At 44.0% G+C, this 17,849-nt stretch overlaps 1 protein-coding gene across 4 annotated transcripts in view; it reads left to right on the forward strand.

Moving 5' to 3' along the window:
- PAK3 (p21 (RAC1) activated kinase 3) overlaps positions 1–17,849 on the forward strand; it is a 173,265-nt gene that overhangs the window by 131,032 nt on the left and 24,384 nt on the right. For 3 of the 4 annotated variants that reach the window (XM_072042795.1, XM_038184447.2, XM_027465354.3), the window contains exons 2-8: positions 411–607; positions 6,149–6,249; positions 9,758–9,802; positions 10,938–11,091; positions 12,692–12,729; positions 15,211–15,342; positions 16,392–16,554. In XM_072042795.1, coding sequence (XP_071898896.1) covers positions 433–607; positions 6,149–6,249; positions 9,758–9,802; positions 10,938–11,091; positions 12,692–12,729; positions 15,211–15,342; positions 16,392–16,554 — 808 coding nt within the window. In that variant the 5' untranslated portion in view covers positions 411–432. The remainder of the gene's footprint in view (positions 1–410; positions 608–6,148; positions 6,250–9,757; positions 9,803–10,937; positions 11,092–12,691; positions 12,730–15,210; positions 15,343–16,391; positions 16,555–17,849) is intronic. The other variant, XM_027465356.3, reaches the window with a different exon arrangement.

The following is a 17,849-nucleotide window of genomic DNA, read 5'->3' on the forward strand; positions in this document are numbered from 1 at the left end:
ATCTATACCAGCCCAGCATCCACCCTCTTTCTGACATCAGACAAGTGGTCCACTAGTACAAGACAGTTTTAGTAAGTCATGTGAACTTGGCTTTGGAGGTCTGGTTCTAGAGGAAGGTTTGGTTTGTAAACAACTGCATAAAAAAAAGTTGTAAATATTAAAATAAATAAATAAATAAATAAATAAAGCTTTTTTTTATCCTTCTTAAAGTCTTTATTTTTGAAGTGGTACAATGATTTTTAGGAATTAGTCACTGCATGTATTTATAGCAAACACAGTAACCTTATTCAGAGCAACCCTCTAGCAGACAGGCTTATTCCAGCAGAAGGCTTTTTTCTTTCCTCTCCTCCCCAGGACACTGGCCTTGGCATCCTCCCTTGACAGGCATGCTTTCTGTTCTGCTTTTGCAGGAGGCTGTGAGGGCTGCTGAAGATGTCCGATAGTCTGGATATTGAAGAGAAACCTCCAGCCCCACCGTTGAGAATGAACAGCAACAATCGCGATTCTTCAGCACTAAACCACAGTTCAAAACCGCTCCCCATGGCCCCTGAGGAGAAGAACAAGAAAGCCAGGCTTCGCTCCATCTTCCCAGGAGGAGGGGATAAAAGTAAAGTATCAGCAGTGCGAACGGGTGGCTCCACCTTTGTCTTGCTTTCTGTCGGTTGCTGTGTTTACTTTCTGCCTCTGTTTTCTTTCTGTTTCAGTTGCAGAACATGGTAATTAAAAGTCCTTCCAAAGCCTTCTGTTCCAATTACTCTAGTAACATGTTTCAAAAGAGGAGGAGGTGTTCAGTCAGTTACTTCTTGTCTTTGGGAAGCCAGTAAAACATGCACGCATGTTGTGCGACTTGCCTTTTAAAAATACCTCTACAGTTAAGTTGGGGAATCCTTTTCTTTGGGTTTCGCTTTGGGTTTGCAGTAAAAACAGAGCTGAAGTTGCGTGCTTTGCAAAACACATTTGCAGAAGTGCGAAGGCAATATGCCTGACACTTTTTTTTTTTAATACACTTGCATTCCATGAACAGGAGCAAGGCTTTTTGTGCTTGTCGCTTCTGCAGTGATAGATGATGCGGAATGGCTTTGTTTTAAAACCTGCTGGGTGTGGTCACGGAGAGAATCTTTTAAACAGCATTTCAGTTGCATTCTTTAAAATGCATTGGTGGAATGGGGTAAGTCTTGAGTTAATGTATTTTCAGAATCAAGGAAACTTAATCCTCTTTTTTAATGTCATGGGACCTGATGGGCAGCACCCATGAGTGCTGAGGGAGCTGACTGATGGCATTGCAAGGCACTCGATTATTTTTGAAAGGTCATGGTGATTGGATGAGTTGCCTGACAACTGGAAAAAAAGTGACGGGCCCTTCTGTCCTCCAGAAGGAGGATCCAGGGAACCACGTGCCAGTCAGCCTCACCTTGGTGCCTGGGAAGTTAGCGGAGCAAATCTTCCCGGAAACCATTTCCAAACCAATAGAGGACACTACTTCTGTGGCCAGAAGTAGTCAGCATGGATTTACAAAGGGGAAGTCATGGTTAACCATCCTGACAGCTTTCTACCTTGGGATGGCAGGCTTGGTGGTGCAGGGAGAGCAGTGGGTATTTTCTCGAGTGAGGTGCTAACACAGCCTCCCTTGGTACATCCTCGGAGAAAATCTGCTGAAGCACAATGTAGGTGAGTGGACAGTGGGGTGAACTGCAAACTGGTTGAAATGCTGGTCGCAAAGCGTTAGGATCAGCGCCGTGAAATCCCGCTGGAGGCCAGTCATTTGCAGAGTAGCCCAGGAGCTGAACACTGGGGCCAGCAGTGTCTGACCGCTTCAGTGATGAGCGGGGTGATGGGACAGGCTGCAGCTTTCTCGGCAGGTGTGTGGGTGATGGAAAACCAGGAGGAGTGATTGACACAGCAGATGGTGTGGCGCAGAAACCTCGACAGCCTGGAGAAATGGACAGACAGGAACCTTGTGAAAGTCAAGGAAGGGAGACGTAGAGGGCTGCACCTGGGCAGGAACAGCCCCGTGCACCAGTACGCACTGGGGGCATCCAGCTGAAAAGCACTTCAGAGGAAAAAGACACGGGGACCTCGCCTGTTGTGCCCAGTGCAGTACAGAAGGCAGCGTAAACAAACTGAAATACAGGGAATTTGGGGTTGAAATTTACACTTCAAGCATAACAATTTTTTTTGTCGTTGTTTAACTGTGGTTATGGTTGAACACTGAAGCAAGTTGCCCAGAGAGGCTGTGAAATCTCCATCCTTGGGGGTATTCAGCTGGACACTGTCCGGGGCAGCTGCTCCAGGTGGCCAGCTAGGAGCAGGCCGTGGGGCTGGGTGACATCCAGGTGTCCTCGCAGACCCCGGCCATCGGTGACCCGCTGGACCACGCCTCAGGCAGATCTGTCAGGTTCACCCTGCAGAGCACTTCCCCCAATGTTTCCTTCTGGGAACAAAATGAATTTTCAATGGATGCTTTTTAAAGGCCAGATTTAAAATCCATCCCTGCTGGTTTGATTCCCAGAATGGCTCGGGTCACTTCTTCCCCTGGCTGCTGGCAGAGTGGTTTGTGCCTCTCCGAGGGCATGGCTCTAAAGCAGGAGGTGCAGTGCGAAATGTGTGTGGAAACAGGGAGATCCAGAAACGTCCCCTCCTGGAAATGGGCAGTGACATTAAAAATAGACGTAATTAACTATCAGACAGAGCAGTCTTAGGAAGCATGGAAGAGTCATGGTTTTAAATGTGGCTGGGAGGGAAAGAAAGCTAAGAGTTATAGCTTAATTTTGTTGGGTGAAATAATAAATGGAGGAAATTTAACTGGGCTGGTCAAGCTCCTTGAGGTGGTTTCATCTCATGGTCGGCTTCTGGGTCAGGACATCAGCTGGCGAATGCGAGCTTTGCAGACTCACAGACACGTTTTTGAGAGTCCTGCTTATAAACACAGAAGGTGATGAAGACGGCTGCTCGCCCTGGGTGCAACGCTTTGCATCCTTGCAGATTTATAGGGATAGCCTGCTGCTGGTGTGAGCACACAGAACGTGAAAACACCGTGGCAGTGTGTTCGTGCCTAAAGCTGCAGGAGCTGTGTTGCCTTTTGTTTGCTCCCCAGACAGCAGGGATGCGAGGATGGAGGTGGTGCTGTGCTCCTTTCCAGGCAGGGGTTTGTGCTGGCACTGCTGTGCTCAGGGGCCCCCACTGTTCGTGCTCCTGGAATGTAATACCTTGGTTTTCAGGTAGGGTCTGAGCACTTCTGCATACAAAACCTTGCTTTGGTAAGCCACTGATGACTGTGCAGGGCCTGCCTGTGTTTCTCCAGTCAAAGCAAGCCACTGAAGTCGCACCTGATCTCCTTCCATCCCTTGGTACAGCTCCTCTCGCCCCATCGCTGGGGAAGGCACCCCGTTCCCTGGGGCAGGAATACTGAAATACATTCCTGGTGTCACCTGGGATCTGTGTGTGGAGCAAGGAATCGAACCCATTCCCCGTGTCCCATGCCGACGCTGTGACATGGGCCATTTTCTTCGGAGGTAGTGGTGGTGGTGGGACCACGGTGTTTCCTTTCAGCAAAGTGCTGGTGCCTCAGGAGACCTGAGAACAGAAGGCAATGGCTTGTGCTCTCCCAGCGGTTTGCATCCAGCCTTGCTCTTCCAACCCCCTGCGATTGCTGTGCAAGAAATTAATGTCACATCTGAACCCTGCAGAGCACTGAACCTAAGGCAGTCAGAGGGGGCAGGCCCAGCACGGCTCAGATCCTCCTTTCACCTCCAGAGGTACGTCTGTGTAAAGACCACTGGGAGTAACATCGCTCCCAGAGAAGGTGCTGGGTGGAAGGAGTCTGACCTGAAGTCATCTGGATGCCTCCTGTCCAGAGAAAGGGCAGAGGAAAGGAGTGAAGCTCCAGGTGTTTCAGATCAGTGGAGGAGAAAGAAGAGGATCAGGCTGCTGGGGGGGCTGCGAGGAGATACTTAATTCTGTGTGTAGTTCACACCACATCTGCATAGGGGAGCCCTGAGAAACAGAGGAGCCAAGCGGTGAGGACGGAGCTGGGCTGTTTGTCCCCGCAGGAGCGGCCTGGAAAGGCCGAGTGCTGCTGCTGCTGGAACGTTTTCTCTACTGCCTTGTTTCACACACAGATTTGACTGTTGCTTTAAACTGAATTTGTTGACCCTTTAGATCTAATTTTCACCACATTTGCTTGCAAATGATGAGGTAAGGAGAAGCCAGCGTTATCTACACCAAAAAGTTCGGTGTGCTGAACAAAGATGGCATCTTCGAACTGGCAACATTTATCCTGAAAATTAAAGCAATGCCACCTTAGAGATAAAAGAAGGCAAAAAGCCTCTGCATTCATATGTGATACATTGCTGCTATCCTTATTGAATGCCAAGTGAAAATAATTCATCAGTGAACATTGTGTAGGGGGCTGCAGTACAGCCGAAAGGTGGCAGTTAATTATTTAATGAGGATGAATGCAACAGCGCAGGGAAAGAATTAGAAACATCCCAAGTACTCTGGATTTTAATTAGGAGGAACAGACCATCTTCCAGCTAAACGAGGCTGCAAGGTAGAAGAAGAAAAATGAGGCAGGAGAAGCTTCCCTTTATAAGCTAAAAGACGACTCGGAGTGGCTTGCTGCGGGGAGCCGTGCTGTCTGGGAGCAGAGGCAGGACGGGAGGGGTGCTGGTGCCCTGGGAGCTCAGCCCTTGGGTGAGGAGCTCATGGAGTGGGCAGATGTAATGCTAAAACACGGGCTGATGACGAGTCCGTGAGCAGCAAAGGCTGATGTGACAGAAGATAGATTTTGCAAAGCTCTGTCGTGGCTGACAGCGGTGTAAAGGGGAAGCTTGTGCTGGAGCTTGCAGCATTGTCTTCCTCCAGCTCTTTCGATGTGCAGAGCAGGGCTGGCACTGGCACTGCACAGAGGGAACATTGAAGGTAAAGATGGGAACTGAGCGATTGCTCCTTTCCCTCCTGCTGGTGTGTAACTGTGGCACACGTTGTCATTTTCCTATTATCGTTAATAAATGGTCACGCAGTGGCATTTAGAGATCCTGATGGAGGGTCCATCGAGATAAGCCCAGTATAAACATCTCGTACAGCTCTGGGTTGCTCAGTTGTTAGCACGAAGTCCTATTTCACCAGACCTACAGACCAAGCTGCTCAGGGCCGTAATGAGGATACCTACAGCAGGGATACCTGAGATGAACAGAAGGATGGCAGAGGAAAGGCAGGACCCTGAGGTGCAGGGTGCTCAATTTATAAACATAAGATGATGCCGTTTTTTAATTATTTTTTGCATGCATGCATCATGAGAGTTTTGCATGTGTCTTATTTCCTGAGTTTGCATTTCTAACTTTCCCATCCTACAAGTGGACACTGTAATATTTGCTCCATTCCCATCGCTAGGATGTAATTTTGTCACTGAGATGACAAACGTGTTTGGTAGAACAGCAGCTTCCCCCTCAGCTGTTACACCCCTGGCACTAAGGAGGATCCCACAGATGCTGTGCACGGGATTGTTCAACCACATGGTGGTCACTCCCGGAGTGTGTGGGTACTCCAGGGAAGCCAAATAATTCAAGTGCTTGTCAGCAGAATGAGGATTTGAACATAGGTTTATGCTGCCTTCAGCTGTGTTTGGGAGTTTGCCAAACACCCTGCCTGTTTTCACAGGACTTTTAGGAACCTGGTTATCTTTAAAACCTCTCCCCTCTGAGTTGGCTGACTTCGTCAGGTTCAGAGCATGGTGGGGCAGACACGCGTGCAGACAGGCTCCCACGTGCATGTCCTGGAGACTTCTGCAGGAGCCCAGAGAGCAAAGTCAAACAGGAATTCAGTGGCTAGATAGGAAAACTTGGTGGAGAAAAGAACTGATAGTAGAAGTCATACTGGGTAGAGGTGGCATAAGGAGACTACTTGGTGAACTTAAATTCCCTTGCTTTGGCACCTGTGACACCGATTGGAAGAAACCCAAAATCCAATATCACCTTCTAGACCTTCTCAAAGTGGGGGCTGACGTTCAGGCTGGTGTTGTATTGATTGTCAAGTAACCTTTGAACTGTTACCCAGTTTTAAAACCCTGTTTTGAGTGCACATGATTGTGATATTTTTCTGAATGAAAAGCTGTACAGAAAATAAGTGCATGTTAACGTTTTGCCCCTAGCCAACAAGAAGAAAGAGAAAGAACGTCCGGAGATCTCTCTTCCTTCAGACTTTGAACACACGATTCATGTGGGGTTTGATGCCGTCACTGGAGAATTCACAGTAAGTGACTGCTATGTTGCATGTTTACTAAAACTTCTGCTTTCTTGATGGTAAAATAGCTGCCTGTTGCCAGAAACTTCAGATGACAACGGCCAGGCTGTGAAGAAAGAGACCTTTATTTTTTGGGCTTTTAGGGGTTGGGGTGTTTTACTTCTGATTCAGGCTGCTTTTTTTTCTCCAAGGATTATCAGCAGAGTGTCTGTGGAAAATGAAAACTTAAGAAAAACATAGGTGTCTGCTTTTACCAGTCCCGCAGGCTGGTTGTTCAGTCTTTGGGAAAGCACCAAAAAACCCCGCACACGTGCATAGCGTCTGTCTTGCTGTAGACACTCAGCCCCAAAGTGCAAAGTCCAGCTGCTCTGCAGACAGCTCTTGGAGATGCTGAGAAAGCAGCGGCACTGTGGAAGCCCGTTCATTTTAATTCAGTAATCTTCAAACTGTGCCCGTTAGGCTAGGTGAGCAGATGAATATCTAGCCTTTATGTGTCAATAAAGTAGCAGTCAGCTTTTTTTCCTTATATCACAAAGTACATGAAGCATTGGGAAAATCGAGTCTGATAGAAGCTCCTTGAAGTCTGCAGGGGACTTCAAAGCATTTTCTCTCAGACTGCTGGCTAGGGGCTGAAACCAGCACTCAGTGAAGCTGAGGTGGCAGTAAGCTTACACGTGGTTGAACTGCGGAGGTGAGAGGAGACATCAGCAACTCTCCGTCCCATCGGTAGGACCCCGGGAGCTAAGTGGTCAGACTGTTCTCACCGTATGTCAGGCTGCGGCGTGTGCTGCATACACCACGCAGGATGGGACAAATCACTCGCTTGGACAAAGTCTGCTTGGTTTCTGGAATTTGAGCCCTAAATGTTGCTTCTTCATCACTTTTTTACTTTTGTTGCTATTTTTGCTTCTCAAAAGCATTTCAGGAGGCTGGAAACTTCCTGTACACTTCAGCAGCAGCAGTAATGGTACTAGCAACAGGGAAAGGAAAAGGACGCACAGAATGAAAAAAAAGTGTCTTCAAAGAAGCAGTGAAACTGGAAAATTCTGAGTAACTAGGAAACACAGCTACATTTAAAATATGTAGACTAGTTAATTAGCTTTAGTTTAAAAAAAGATAAAATCTTTCAAAATTTATTTTTGTGCTGAACCCTAGTGCTTGATTAAATACTCATTTAAAATATGCCAATGTGGCCATTTGCGTTCAGAAACTTAGCATAAAAGTTTAAAATTGTGTTTTCCCTGCTACCCTGCTTTTTCTCTTTTTCCTCTCTGCCCCTCTCTGTAGCCGCTTTATTGCTCAGGTTTCTCTTCAGCACCATTCTCTATCTTGTTACCACGTTACACGTTCCGCTTTTGTTTTCTCCATTTTTGTGTTGGAGTTTCTTACTTCTTCCTTCCTTCCTTGTTTCACTGTTCTCCCCACTGAATGTTGAGCTATTCTTCCTTTCCTCTATCCTTTCTTTCAGCCTACTGCCTGTATTTCTGCCCTGTGCTTCAGACTTCTTCCTTCTTGCTGCATGCAAACGCAACGGGTCACTAACTACCTGTTCTCTCCTAGGCTGGCTGGTGGCGAGGATCCCAGTTAGTTGTGCACCCCTGCCAGCTGCAGCAAAAAGGAGGGCAGCAGAGCTTAACGCACTTGAGTTCTAAGTTCCCTACCTACTTCAGAGATGAGGGTTTGAATCAGTGCGAATATTATTGCTATTATCCACTCCGTCAAAACAGTCTGTAGCTTTGGAGTTTGTTGATTTTCACGAGATGCTACCAGCACAGGTCCTAGCCCTTCACAGGACAAAACGTGGCTAACTATTCACTGTTACTGCTGTAGCACTACTTCTTTTTAATACTCTTTGAAAATAGCAGACATGAGACAGCTACTGCTTCTCACAATGTTTCTACAGCAATTCTTGTTCCTAAATTGTGCAAGTGCAGTGCTGCACATCGGGAAGGCTCCGACCAATTTAAAACGAACCAAAGGGAAAGGTGACTCCTCCCATGCAGCTTGCCAGCACAAGACTGAGCTCTGCCGTCCTTAGTGGAGCAAAATGTCAGTCAGCAAGGGAGTCGCGCTGTTAAGAGCTACCTGCCAGCCCCCAGTGAGTCTCCAGATGCAAGCATTGCATTTCGTGTCACGTCTGACATGTCTGATTTGTCCCAGCCTGGGTCCAACTGGTGTATCAGCCGGGCAGTCCTGCTGCAGGGGCTGCCAGTAGCCATACCCTGTACAAATATTCCCACTGTCTAGTGACAACACTGTCTGTCTCCTTCAAAAGTTTGGAAGTGCCATGGGAATGTGCAATCCATGTGCAAAAATGGTTTCATGGTATGTTTTTGTTTGTTGTTAAGTTTCAGATTATTCCAGTTGTCATGCCATTAGTGTTTGCTCTGCCGGTTATGTGCAATGCATCGAACCACGTTTTAACACCTAACAGGCACCCCCTGGCTGCATCACCTGACTGCCCTTAGTTGCATCTCAAAGCAAAGTTGGGGACACCTGCATGGGCTCCTGAGTTTTGGCTTTCAGCCTTGAGTACCAAGCTGCGTTGTTGCTCATGAATGTATTTTATATCTCCATTTCACCATGCTTGGAGCAACCCCACTTGCTAAGAATTAGGATATAAAGCCCAAAATAAAATTGGCTCAAAACTGTTGGGTGGGAGCATGCTTCCAGAGCTTCATATCGATTGATTTTGAAGAAACAGTTGCATTTTCTGAATGGAGGAAGAAGTGTGGTTTGCAGGGCTTTGAGTGCATCTTGTGAGGCATGCATTTTTGGAACAGTTTCCTGATCCCCAGTCTAGAATAAGACACGGTCACCAACCAAACTTTTAAAGTTTCAAGATTACAGGATTTGCAAGTGGGAGAAAGGTGTGGCTAAAGCTCCAAAGCTCACACATGATTAATTCAATAAAGCCTTCTGAATTGCCCCAATTTTCAGACTGGCACATGTAGGTTATTTGGATTATGACCACACACAACCTCCCAGTGTGAAATCTGAGTTTGACCAGCTGCTTTCTCCATTGCACTTTGTTGACTCGTGCAGTGGCCAATTGTGATCGTGGGGCTGGGGAACCATTGGAATATCTCGTGTAGAGCCATTCAAAATTGCTGACCTGGCTTTAAAAACTAGACAAACAGTAAAAGCCCAGATATTTCTCTTTTATCTTTATTTTTTAATTAAAAAAAAAAAAAAAGAAAGAAACCACGAGCAATTTTTCTAGTCACTTGCCGTAAATCCTCAGTAATGCATTTTTAGAAGGGAGATTAAAACTGGCTTTAAAAAAGTGAGGAGGGGGAATGATGCTTCCAAACTTTGGAACGGTCGTGAGTTTTCTGTTTTCCTAAGCCTGCCTTCCTGTAGCCTGTCCGCCACCTATTTGGTACCTACCTCAGAGCTCCCATTTTAGATGGGACTTTCCCCATTTTGGCCCATTGGTTTCACCTCCTACCACCTTCTAAGTTGTCCCACATTCTGTTTTAACTTTCTTTTCTTTCTTTATTTACGTCCATTACAGCCAGATCTCTATGGCTCACAGATGTGCACAGGGAAGCTCCCAGAGGTGCGTCACAGGCCCAAAAGAAGCTTGCATCAAAGTGCTTCTTTGAGATGTCATAGCACTGCAGCAGCAGGTTGATGTGTGTGCAGTAGATTTGTTGCTTGGCTTATCCCACTTTTTTTTCATTAATCCCAAACTCTGGAGGCCCATGTCACACATTGTTTTGCAGAGAACTTCTTAGGAAGAAGCCATGTTAAAATGTGTATCTAGGTTGGGGTGGCACCAAGGGTAAGCGTAAATGCACTTCAGGTGTAGTTTGTCATTCAGTAAGCCCTACAAATTCGCTGGTAGATGTTGGCTGTGCAGTAAATGGGGAAAATTATAGGCTCTCAAATTTAGGAAATTATACTGGATATTTAAAGCAATGTTTGTTAATACAATTCCAATGAAGTGATTTCAGTGGCTTTCAGTGATTGGATCAATTCTCAAATGCCACCCTTCCTCGTTAGATGTTTGAGAATTCATACAAGGCATTGGCACTCTCAGCCTGTTTTCTGAGTCCTGAATTTCTGCAGTTTTACAGTCAAGAACTTACAGAGCTGCAGGAGCTCAGAAAAGAGACGTCCTTAGCAGCAGTAGCTGTGGTACAACTCAGTGTTACAATTTTGAGAATTTAAACACAGATGCTTAACCCCTCCGTGTTCCCTGATAATGCTGAAAATTGTCTTATCAGGGTGGGGTTTACCTTTTAATCAGACAGCAGTGAATCATTTCAGCAATGTGTTTGCATTATTAAGCATTAAAAATCCAGTGTAAAGCTCCTAAAATACACTGTGTTGTCCACAAATACAGAATAGTCTTGTCATGTCTGCACTGAATCACCAGGAAAACGAGCTAAGCCTTAAATCATTATTCCATGGAAGAGCAGAATTGATTTAAAGATGAGTTTCATGCACTTTTTTTCCTGTCACGATCATAACTTTCTTTTCTTTTTAAAGTTGGATCCTGGTTTTATCTCTGTATTTTGTTAGAGAAGAGAATGATAGCATCTACTGTTTAAGCTTCTAATTTTAATGTAAGGTATCAATCAAAATTTCTGAAAGTAACCTTACAGGTAGCATGGGATCTTGGTAAAGATCTGTACAGCTGCAGCTCTTAAATACTCTAAATTAACATTCTTTCCCCTTGGCATCTACAGGGCATTCCAGAGCAGTGGGCCAGGCTACTACAGACCTCCAACATAACAAAACTAGAGCAGAAGAAGAACCCACAAGCAGTTCTAGATGTCCTCAAATTTTATGATTCCAAAGAAACAGTTAACAACCAGAAATATATGAGCTTTACGTCAGGAGGTAAGTTACCATCTCACTGCAAAAAAAAGGGATGTCAGGCCCCTAAGTCAGTCAAACTGAAGCTCAAGAATGCTCAAGAAGTAACCTTATAAAATTACTTTTACTGGGATACTCCTGAAATGAGTTAATTTCCTCTTTTGTCCACGAATGTAATTGAAACTCTAACTTTTATTTGTCTTGTTTTTGGAACTAAAGATGCTAGACAGTCACTGTCATTTTTATTCAGAAGCATCAGCAGCGAGAGATCATGTTTACTTCTATTTTATGTCTTTCCGTTCTTGTTATTTCACAATGTTCTGGGCTACAGGGCACACCCGTTTAGTTCATCTTATGAATTACTGTTGGATCCTAGGAGCAATATTTTATGGAGTATGAAGAATTTTTGTGAAGAATTTTATGAAGAGAAGAATTTTCAAGGATTTTCTGTATGAGCTGTAGAGAAGTCCCAGAGCAGTAATGTCCAGAGCCATTTCTGTGGCATTACAGGAAGATCCTCGTGATTTAGGCATTACCATGCCAAAGCCTGCAAACGTGACAGTGGTGTCATTTTTCCCATGGTTGTGTACAGTCTGAAAAATTGTAGTCTAGAGTTGCAGAAATGAGAAAGCAAGTCTGCGCTGTAGTTTGCCTTTTTTTTTTCCTTTGGACCATTTTTTTTTCTCATTTCACTAATCAAGCTCTGGCTCATGACAGGCCTAGCAAGAAAGCAGAGGTGTTTCTAGATGCAGCACATCTGGCTTTTGTATTGATGTGCTCTGCTATTTCTTAATAACTGAGATGCATTTAAAACAGAAATGCCAGTAAGATGTATTTGTTTTGGTAAAGCTTGTGTCAACAGCTTCAGCTGATGAGGGGGTGTCTGTCCAACAGGGTGTGGAAAGCATTCGTGACTTAGCCTGCAGTGGTTCAGTTCCTACACGTGATAGTCTGTGGTGCTGGAGTCTGTAATTTCCTCAGTTTGCTGGTTCAACCAATACTCCCAAAATGCAGTCTGGGGCAGCTTCTCAGCAGATCTTCTGAAAACCGTGCAGTTATATCCAGAAAATATTAACATTTGTCTCCTTCTTTAAAGGAAAGCATCATTAAATGTCTGCTAAAATAGCAAGTACTTCTGTGATGAAATGCAAAATTCTAAACAGTTAGTGTATGCTCCTGAGCTCAGTATTACCGAAAGTTAGAAGGATGAATGTATTCCTGTCCAGCATTAAAAGGATCTAACATCTTAATTAGCTGCTACTGGGCTTTGTCAGAACAGAACCGACCTAGCTAAGGGGAATTCTGAAGCTTTTATGGGGACACATGTGCAGCAAGCTAGAGAGAATCAATGCATGCAATTTATTTTAAAAACAAACAAAAAACAATAACTGCTTTAGCTCTTTTGGGCAGTGGAAGCATTGGATATTGAAGAAAAAATTGTATTTGTAGAAAAACAATACCCTGGTATATTGTCCTGCTTCTCGCTTTCTGTGTAAAATAACTCCCGTTACTGGAGGGATGTTGCAAAAGAAAAATGATTTCAATTTGGATTTACTCGTTCTGTGGGATTCCCCACAACGGATGCTGTTTTATAACGGTGTTAATTTTCCCTTGCACATTGCAGATAAAAGCGCCCATGGATACATAGAAGCCCATCCTTCGGTGAGTGTGAGAGTAACCTTTTGGTTTCAAAGCATGTGACTGCACAGCGAACTGTGAGCTTTGACTTCCGCGATAGAGTGCCAGCCTTACAGGCTGAAAGGAAGTACATGGTAGTGTCTTTGCGGCAGCACCACAAGGATTACTGGCTATTTTCTGGTTCCCTTTAAGGACTTCTCTACAGATTTTATACAGTCTGGCTTTGCAGACAGAAGATTGCGTACTGGTGTTAGCCATGGTGGAATATATAATTCACAACAATATGCAGTACTGTCTAATTAGCCCATTTTCATATAGTTTTAACAACTTGGAAACCATTTCTATTAAATTTTATGATTTATCCTTAGTACAGCTGGATATGTAGCTGAATATAAATAAGGCTATAATTGATATGTAACTCACTGGAACCGTAGAAAGAAAGTTTTAAGTAATGATTCACTCTAATTAATACTGAATTGCTGTAGCAATCCCGAAGATGTTCTCGTGACATTCACATTAATATTGACCAGATTTATTAGTGTTAATGTTAGTGCATTAAATAGCAAATGATTGAGTGGGGATTTGGCCTTTATTTTCAAGCGTTAAGCAACATCGTTTTCGGTTTGTGATTACACAGCAGAGACTGTGTATAATGAAATGAAAGTCATCTTCAAATATTCACACTTCTTTTTCAATAAATTTTCATTTGATACCACTTTCATTATCTTTGATAAAACATGAAACTTTTAAAAGGAAGTTCGGGTTTCATGGGAGCAGAGTAAAGCCTTCCAGACAGCTTTTCCGGTGGGTATGGACACACTGGCAGATGTTGTGCTATTTTGTTCTAGTAAACATAGCCAGCAGTGAGACATCAAGATGTCAGCTTTTGAAAGTTACCTGCTCATAGGATGCTGGTTGAACATTATAGAGAAAACATTGAAGTTGGAGTCATTGGAGTTCTTTCAAATTTCATTTCACTCCTTAATGGGAGTCTAGCATTAAATAATATGACTTTATGTTCTAGCTACACAATTTAGTGCTGTCAGACCAAGCATGGAGCCCAGTGGGAAAAAAAAAAAAAAAAAGTTATAAGAATTTAATAGAACAGAAATGTGATTATTCCCTTCATTATTTTTGCCTTAATATCTTCTCTCTGCATGTAAGCAAAATGCTAGTGATGTATCTAGAATGCTATACGCTGATTTAATACACGACAGAGTAACCTACACCTTCCCATTAGGTCACCCTTGATAGCATTGCCCCTTAAACTAGCGTTGAGGATATCTCCTGTATCATTCCCCCCTACTTTTGGCCATGTTAATAGCCTATTAATAGCCATTTACCTTAGGCAGCTGGGTGATGGGGCTGCCTCTCACAGAAAATAGGATTCTCATGTGTGTGTTCCTGGCATGTATGCCAGTGTGCACATGCAGGTGACTGAATGCAGCTGTGCAGCTATGCAGAACAGCGCCGGTGTGGAGATGAATGAGTTCCCCCCATTTCCTGTGGGCTTTCCGTTACTGCTATTTGCACTGTACTAAATTGATACCGTTTTAAAGATAAGTGGGTTTCAACTCACTTAACTTTAAATATCTGCACTCTAAGCTTCTGTTTACATGTAGACATTTATCTGTGTCTAAACTGATCAGCCAGACTTCCCTCGCCTGCCCTGTGTTTGTACTTCTGCCTGAAGGTCGACTGCACCCTGGCAGTAGCTTTTTTCTCTGCTGCTGTAATGGGAGCCTGGGTAAGCAGTTGGGACGTCTGCCTGGCAGCCACCACGAGGTCAGCAGGATGCAGCGTGCTGCTGAGAGGCTGCATTCACGCTGGGTCACTGTCGCAATAAGAGAGAAATAGTGGAGAGATCAATGTGTCGCTCTATGATTAGATAAAGAGGAAGACGGTAGTGAAAAAGGAGCTGAACAGGGAAATTCAGCACTGTGGAAACACGTAATGTGACTACCCCAGGGGTAAAATAATAAAGAAACAAACAGCCTTTCTCTACAAAGCAAAATTCCCTGCAAGACAATGCAGGAGACTTTGCACTTTGAAGTGTGCTAATTAACCTAGCCAGCAGACACCTGTTAATTAACTGGTACCATTTCTGCAAACGCAATGCCAAAGCAATGAACTAGCAACTAGATGTGATTTCTAGTGATAGATTCAAGCATTACTTACGTGAAATCAGACTTTGACAAAACACGGGAATTATTCCATTGTTTTTGTTTAATTCATTACTCCAGTAATGTACACGTGAGACAGTTCAATAGCATATGTAATAGTTCATTGTAAAAACTAAAAAGCAAAAATGAAAAACACCGAGATGAATTAACAAAACATTGTAATTTGTAACCTTTAAATTGTAGGGTGTGTAAGTGAGGTGTCTAGGACTCACTATAGGCATGTATAGATCGGTTTCTGATGGCTGAGCGGAGTTGTATGTAATTATCAAACCTCTCAAGTGCCAACATGGTGACTGTCAGTCATGCTACTGTCTGTCCACAGAGCACAAAAACAGCATCAGAACCCCCGTTAGCGCCTTCTGTTTCTGAAGAAGAGGATGAAGAAGATGAGGAAGAGGAAGATGACAACGAACCTCCGCCTGTTATTGCACCACGGCCTGAACATACAAAATCAGTAGGTCCCAGCTTCAGTCAGCACTGCTTGTGGTGTAATGAATGTTTCTGATCAGACAGCACTTGGGGCATGTTGGTGAAGGGTCTGAGGGCTGGAGCCCTGTCATGGGGTATTGCTTCACCCAAGCTACTGACACCAGGAAAATCTGATGGAACTTAATTATTTATTAAGTTAAGAGTTTCCTGCAATGCTGATTGGAACAATTAATTTTATTTTAGTATCAGCTAAGAGGTAGCATTGTTTCTTTTAATGCTGCTAGTACAAAAGTGAACAAATTTGTCCAGAGTATCTGTGGACTTGCTGTGTCATCAAGTGGAGGGAGCAGTCACCAGACCCATTGCACACCTGTGTAGGACATTTAGGAGAAACTATCCCCTGGAGTTACCCATCCCTCTTCACTACATGAGGAGCTAAATGAATAACTTAGACTACGCTATTAACCTGTGTATGGCTGAAGTTTGGTGAGAATCCTACGCAGCTGTGCAATGTGAAGAGAAAGTGGAAGTCTGAAAGATTGTAATGCAAGTCCTAATGGCCGATCCTTAACGCTTGAAACGCTGACGAGAAGGCAGTTCAGCAGTTATGACCAGAAAAGGGAAATGCTCGCTGCTTCTATTCAGATACCTATCTTAACTGATAAAACCAGTGTCCTAATGCTCATTATTTTTGTTGCAAAACTGTTGCCTTCAGCACTGTATTGGTGCCATCTTTGGAACTGTTAGCAAATGTCCAACTGCGAGTCATTTTGTTACCCATATAAACAGATGAGCAACAAGGAACAAGGCCCTGGACACAGCTATTTCTCTATTCTGGCAGCACAGTAAATTCATTGTTTCAGTAATCTTTCAGAAAATAAAATAGAAAATGAAACTGGCCGTGAACTTGTGTAAAACTAGCCTTCATTTATCTTTATTTGAGAAGTGGAAAGTGAAAAAGAACGTTTTAAGAGTCCTGTCTGTGGCAGACAGCATCTTCCTAAGTGTTTGTGTCACAGTCTCGGGGCACCTCTGCGATCCACCTTTTTGACACACACTAATTTACTGTCACAGATCTACACTCGCTCTGTAATTGAACCCGTCGCTGCACCAGCACCGGCTAAAGAAGCCACAACTCCCCAGCCTGAAAACTCGAACACAAATACTTTGTACAGAAACACAGACCGGCAGCGAAAAAAGTCCAAGATGACAGACGAGGAGATCCTAGAGAAACTGAGTACGTATTCTGTATTTCTTGTCTGATAAAGCAGTGTCTTGTATGCATGTCTCAAGATTTTATGTACCAAACGATCAACGTTAGTTTAGTGACAAAGGGCCAATTACAACTCCTCACACAAACTGTGCTTAAAGGGAGTGAAGGAGCACTCTGGATATTCCTTCTGCCTCTGAGGGCAGCTCAGGATTTGCCTGAGTTTCTGCATGTGCTAAAAGCAAAAAAAAAGAGATTATTTCTGCTTGAGCAGAAGTCTGTGGCCTAGTGAATGACCTCATGAACTCCAGTGTGCTGATGCCCAGATTTAGCTGAATGTTTGGCTTCCTAAATTCTCTTTAGATTTCTGACTTTTCACCAGTCATCGGAGACCAAATACAGAAATCTCTCTCTTTGAACCTGTAGACAGCTACAGAACTAAGCCTATTCCTTCAGCATGAAGGGGGTCTCCTCCAACAGGATATTCTGGTGTTCTTACCGCTACCACTAGTATATCAAAGCTTGTTTTTATAACAATTTTCCGTTTTGACAAAGGACTCCTTTGAAAGGACATGAGTTGAGACCATGGATAGAGAACAGGTTTTCAGTGTGCCTCAAAATAAATTAAAAAATACTTTTATAGCAATCCTTATTTTATTTCTTAGCTTTATACTTATAAAGAGGCATCAGTGAGACACAGCTATGTGACCTGATCAGATAAAACTGCACTGCAAGCATTTCTCAGGAGCTAGCCTCCAGCACATTCACTGCACACTCCTCAGATAAATGACACCTTGACATAGCTGATTCCCAACCAGTTAATGCCATCACAATCCTGACTGTTGGCCCCAAAGCCCTGCATGGATCATACACTAGGCAAGCACATTATGCCCTTTGTGGTTTTACAACACAATAATCAGCTTCTTGCATGTTCTAGCTTTCAGTGCTGTGTTATCAGATAACAAACCCTTGAGTTGATAAGGTACCCCAGTTCACTCTGTCTCCTGTTAACTGTTAGGACAATAAGTGAATTGATCTACGCCTCATTGTTTGATCTCAAAGCCAATAATATTGTGCCTTTAATGGAGGTAACCACTTGGAAAGAGCACAGTCTGTATGTGGCTTCTTCACGGTGGTTTGTCGGTGGTTTGTCAGTGGCTTGTTCTTGTGCTGAACCAACCTTTGTCACTACGTCCCTGCCACCGATGGTGGCTGTGACTGCAGAAGCTGCAGCATTTCTTTGCTGCTTGTATCGTTTTCTGCACCCTTGGCAGGTTGACAGGACCATACAGAACTGCATCTCAGTGCCGTTAGGGGGTACT

This window comes from Anas platyrhynchos, chromosome 10, assembly GCF_047663525.1.
Source record: "Anas platyrhynchos isolate ZD024472 breed Pekin duck chromosome 10, IASCAAS_PekinDuck_T2T, whole genome shotgun sequence".
NCBI lineage: Eukaryota > Metazoa > Chordata > Aves > Anseriformes > Anatidae > Anas > Anas platyrhynchos.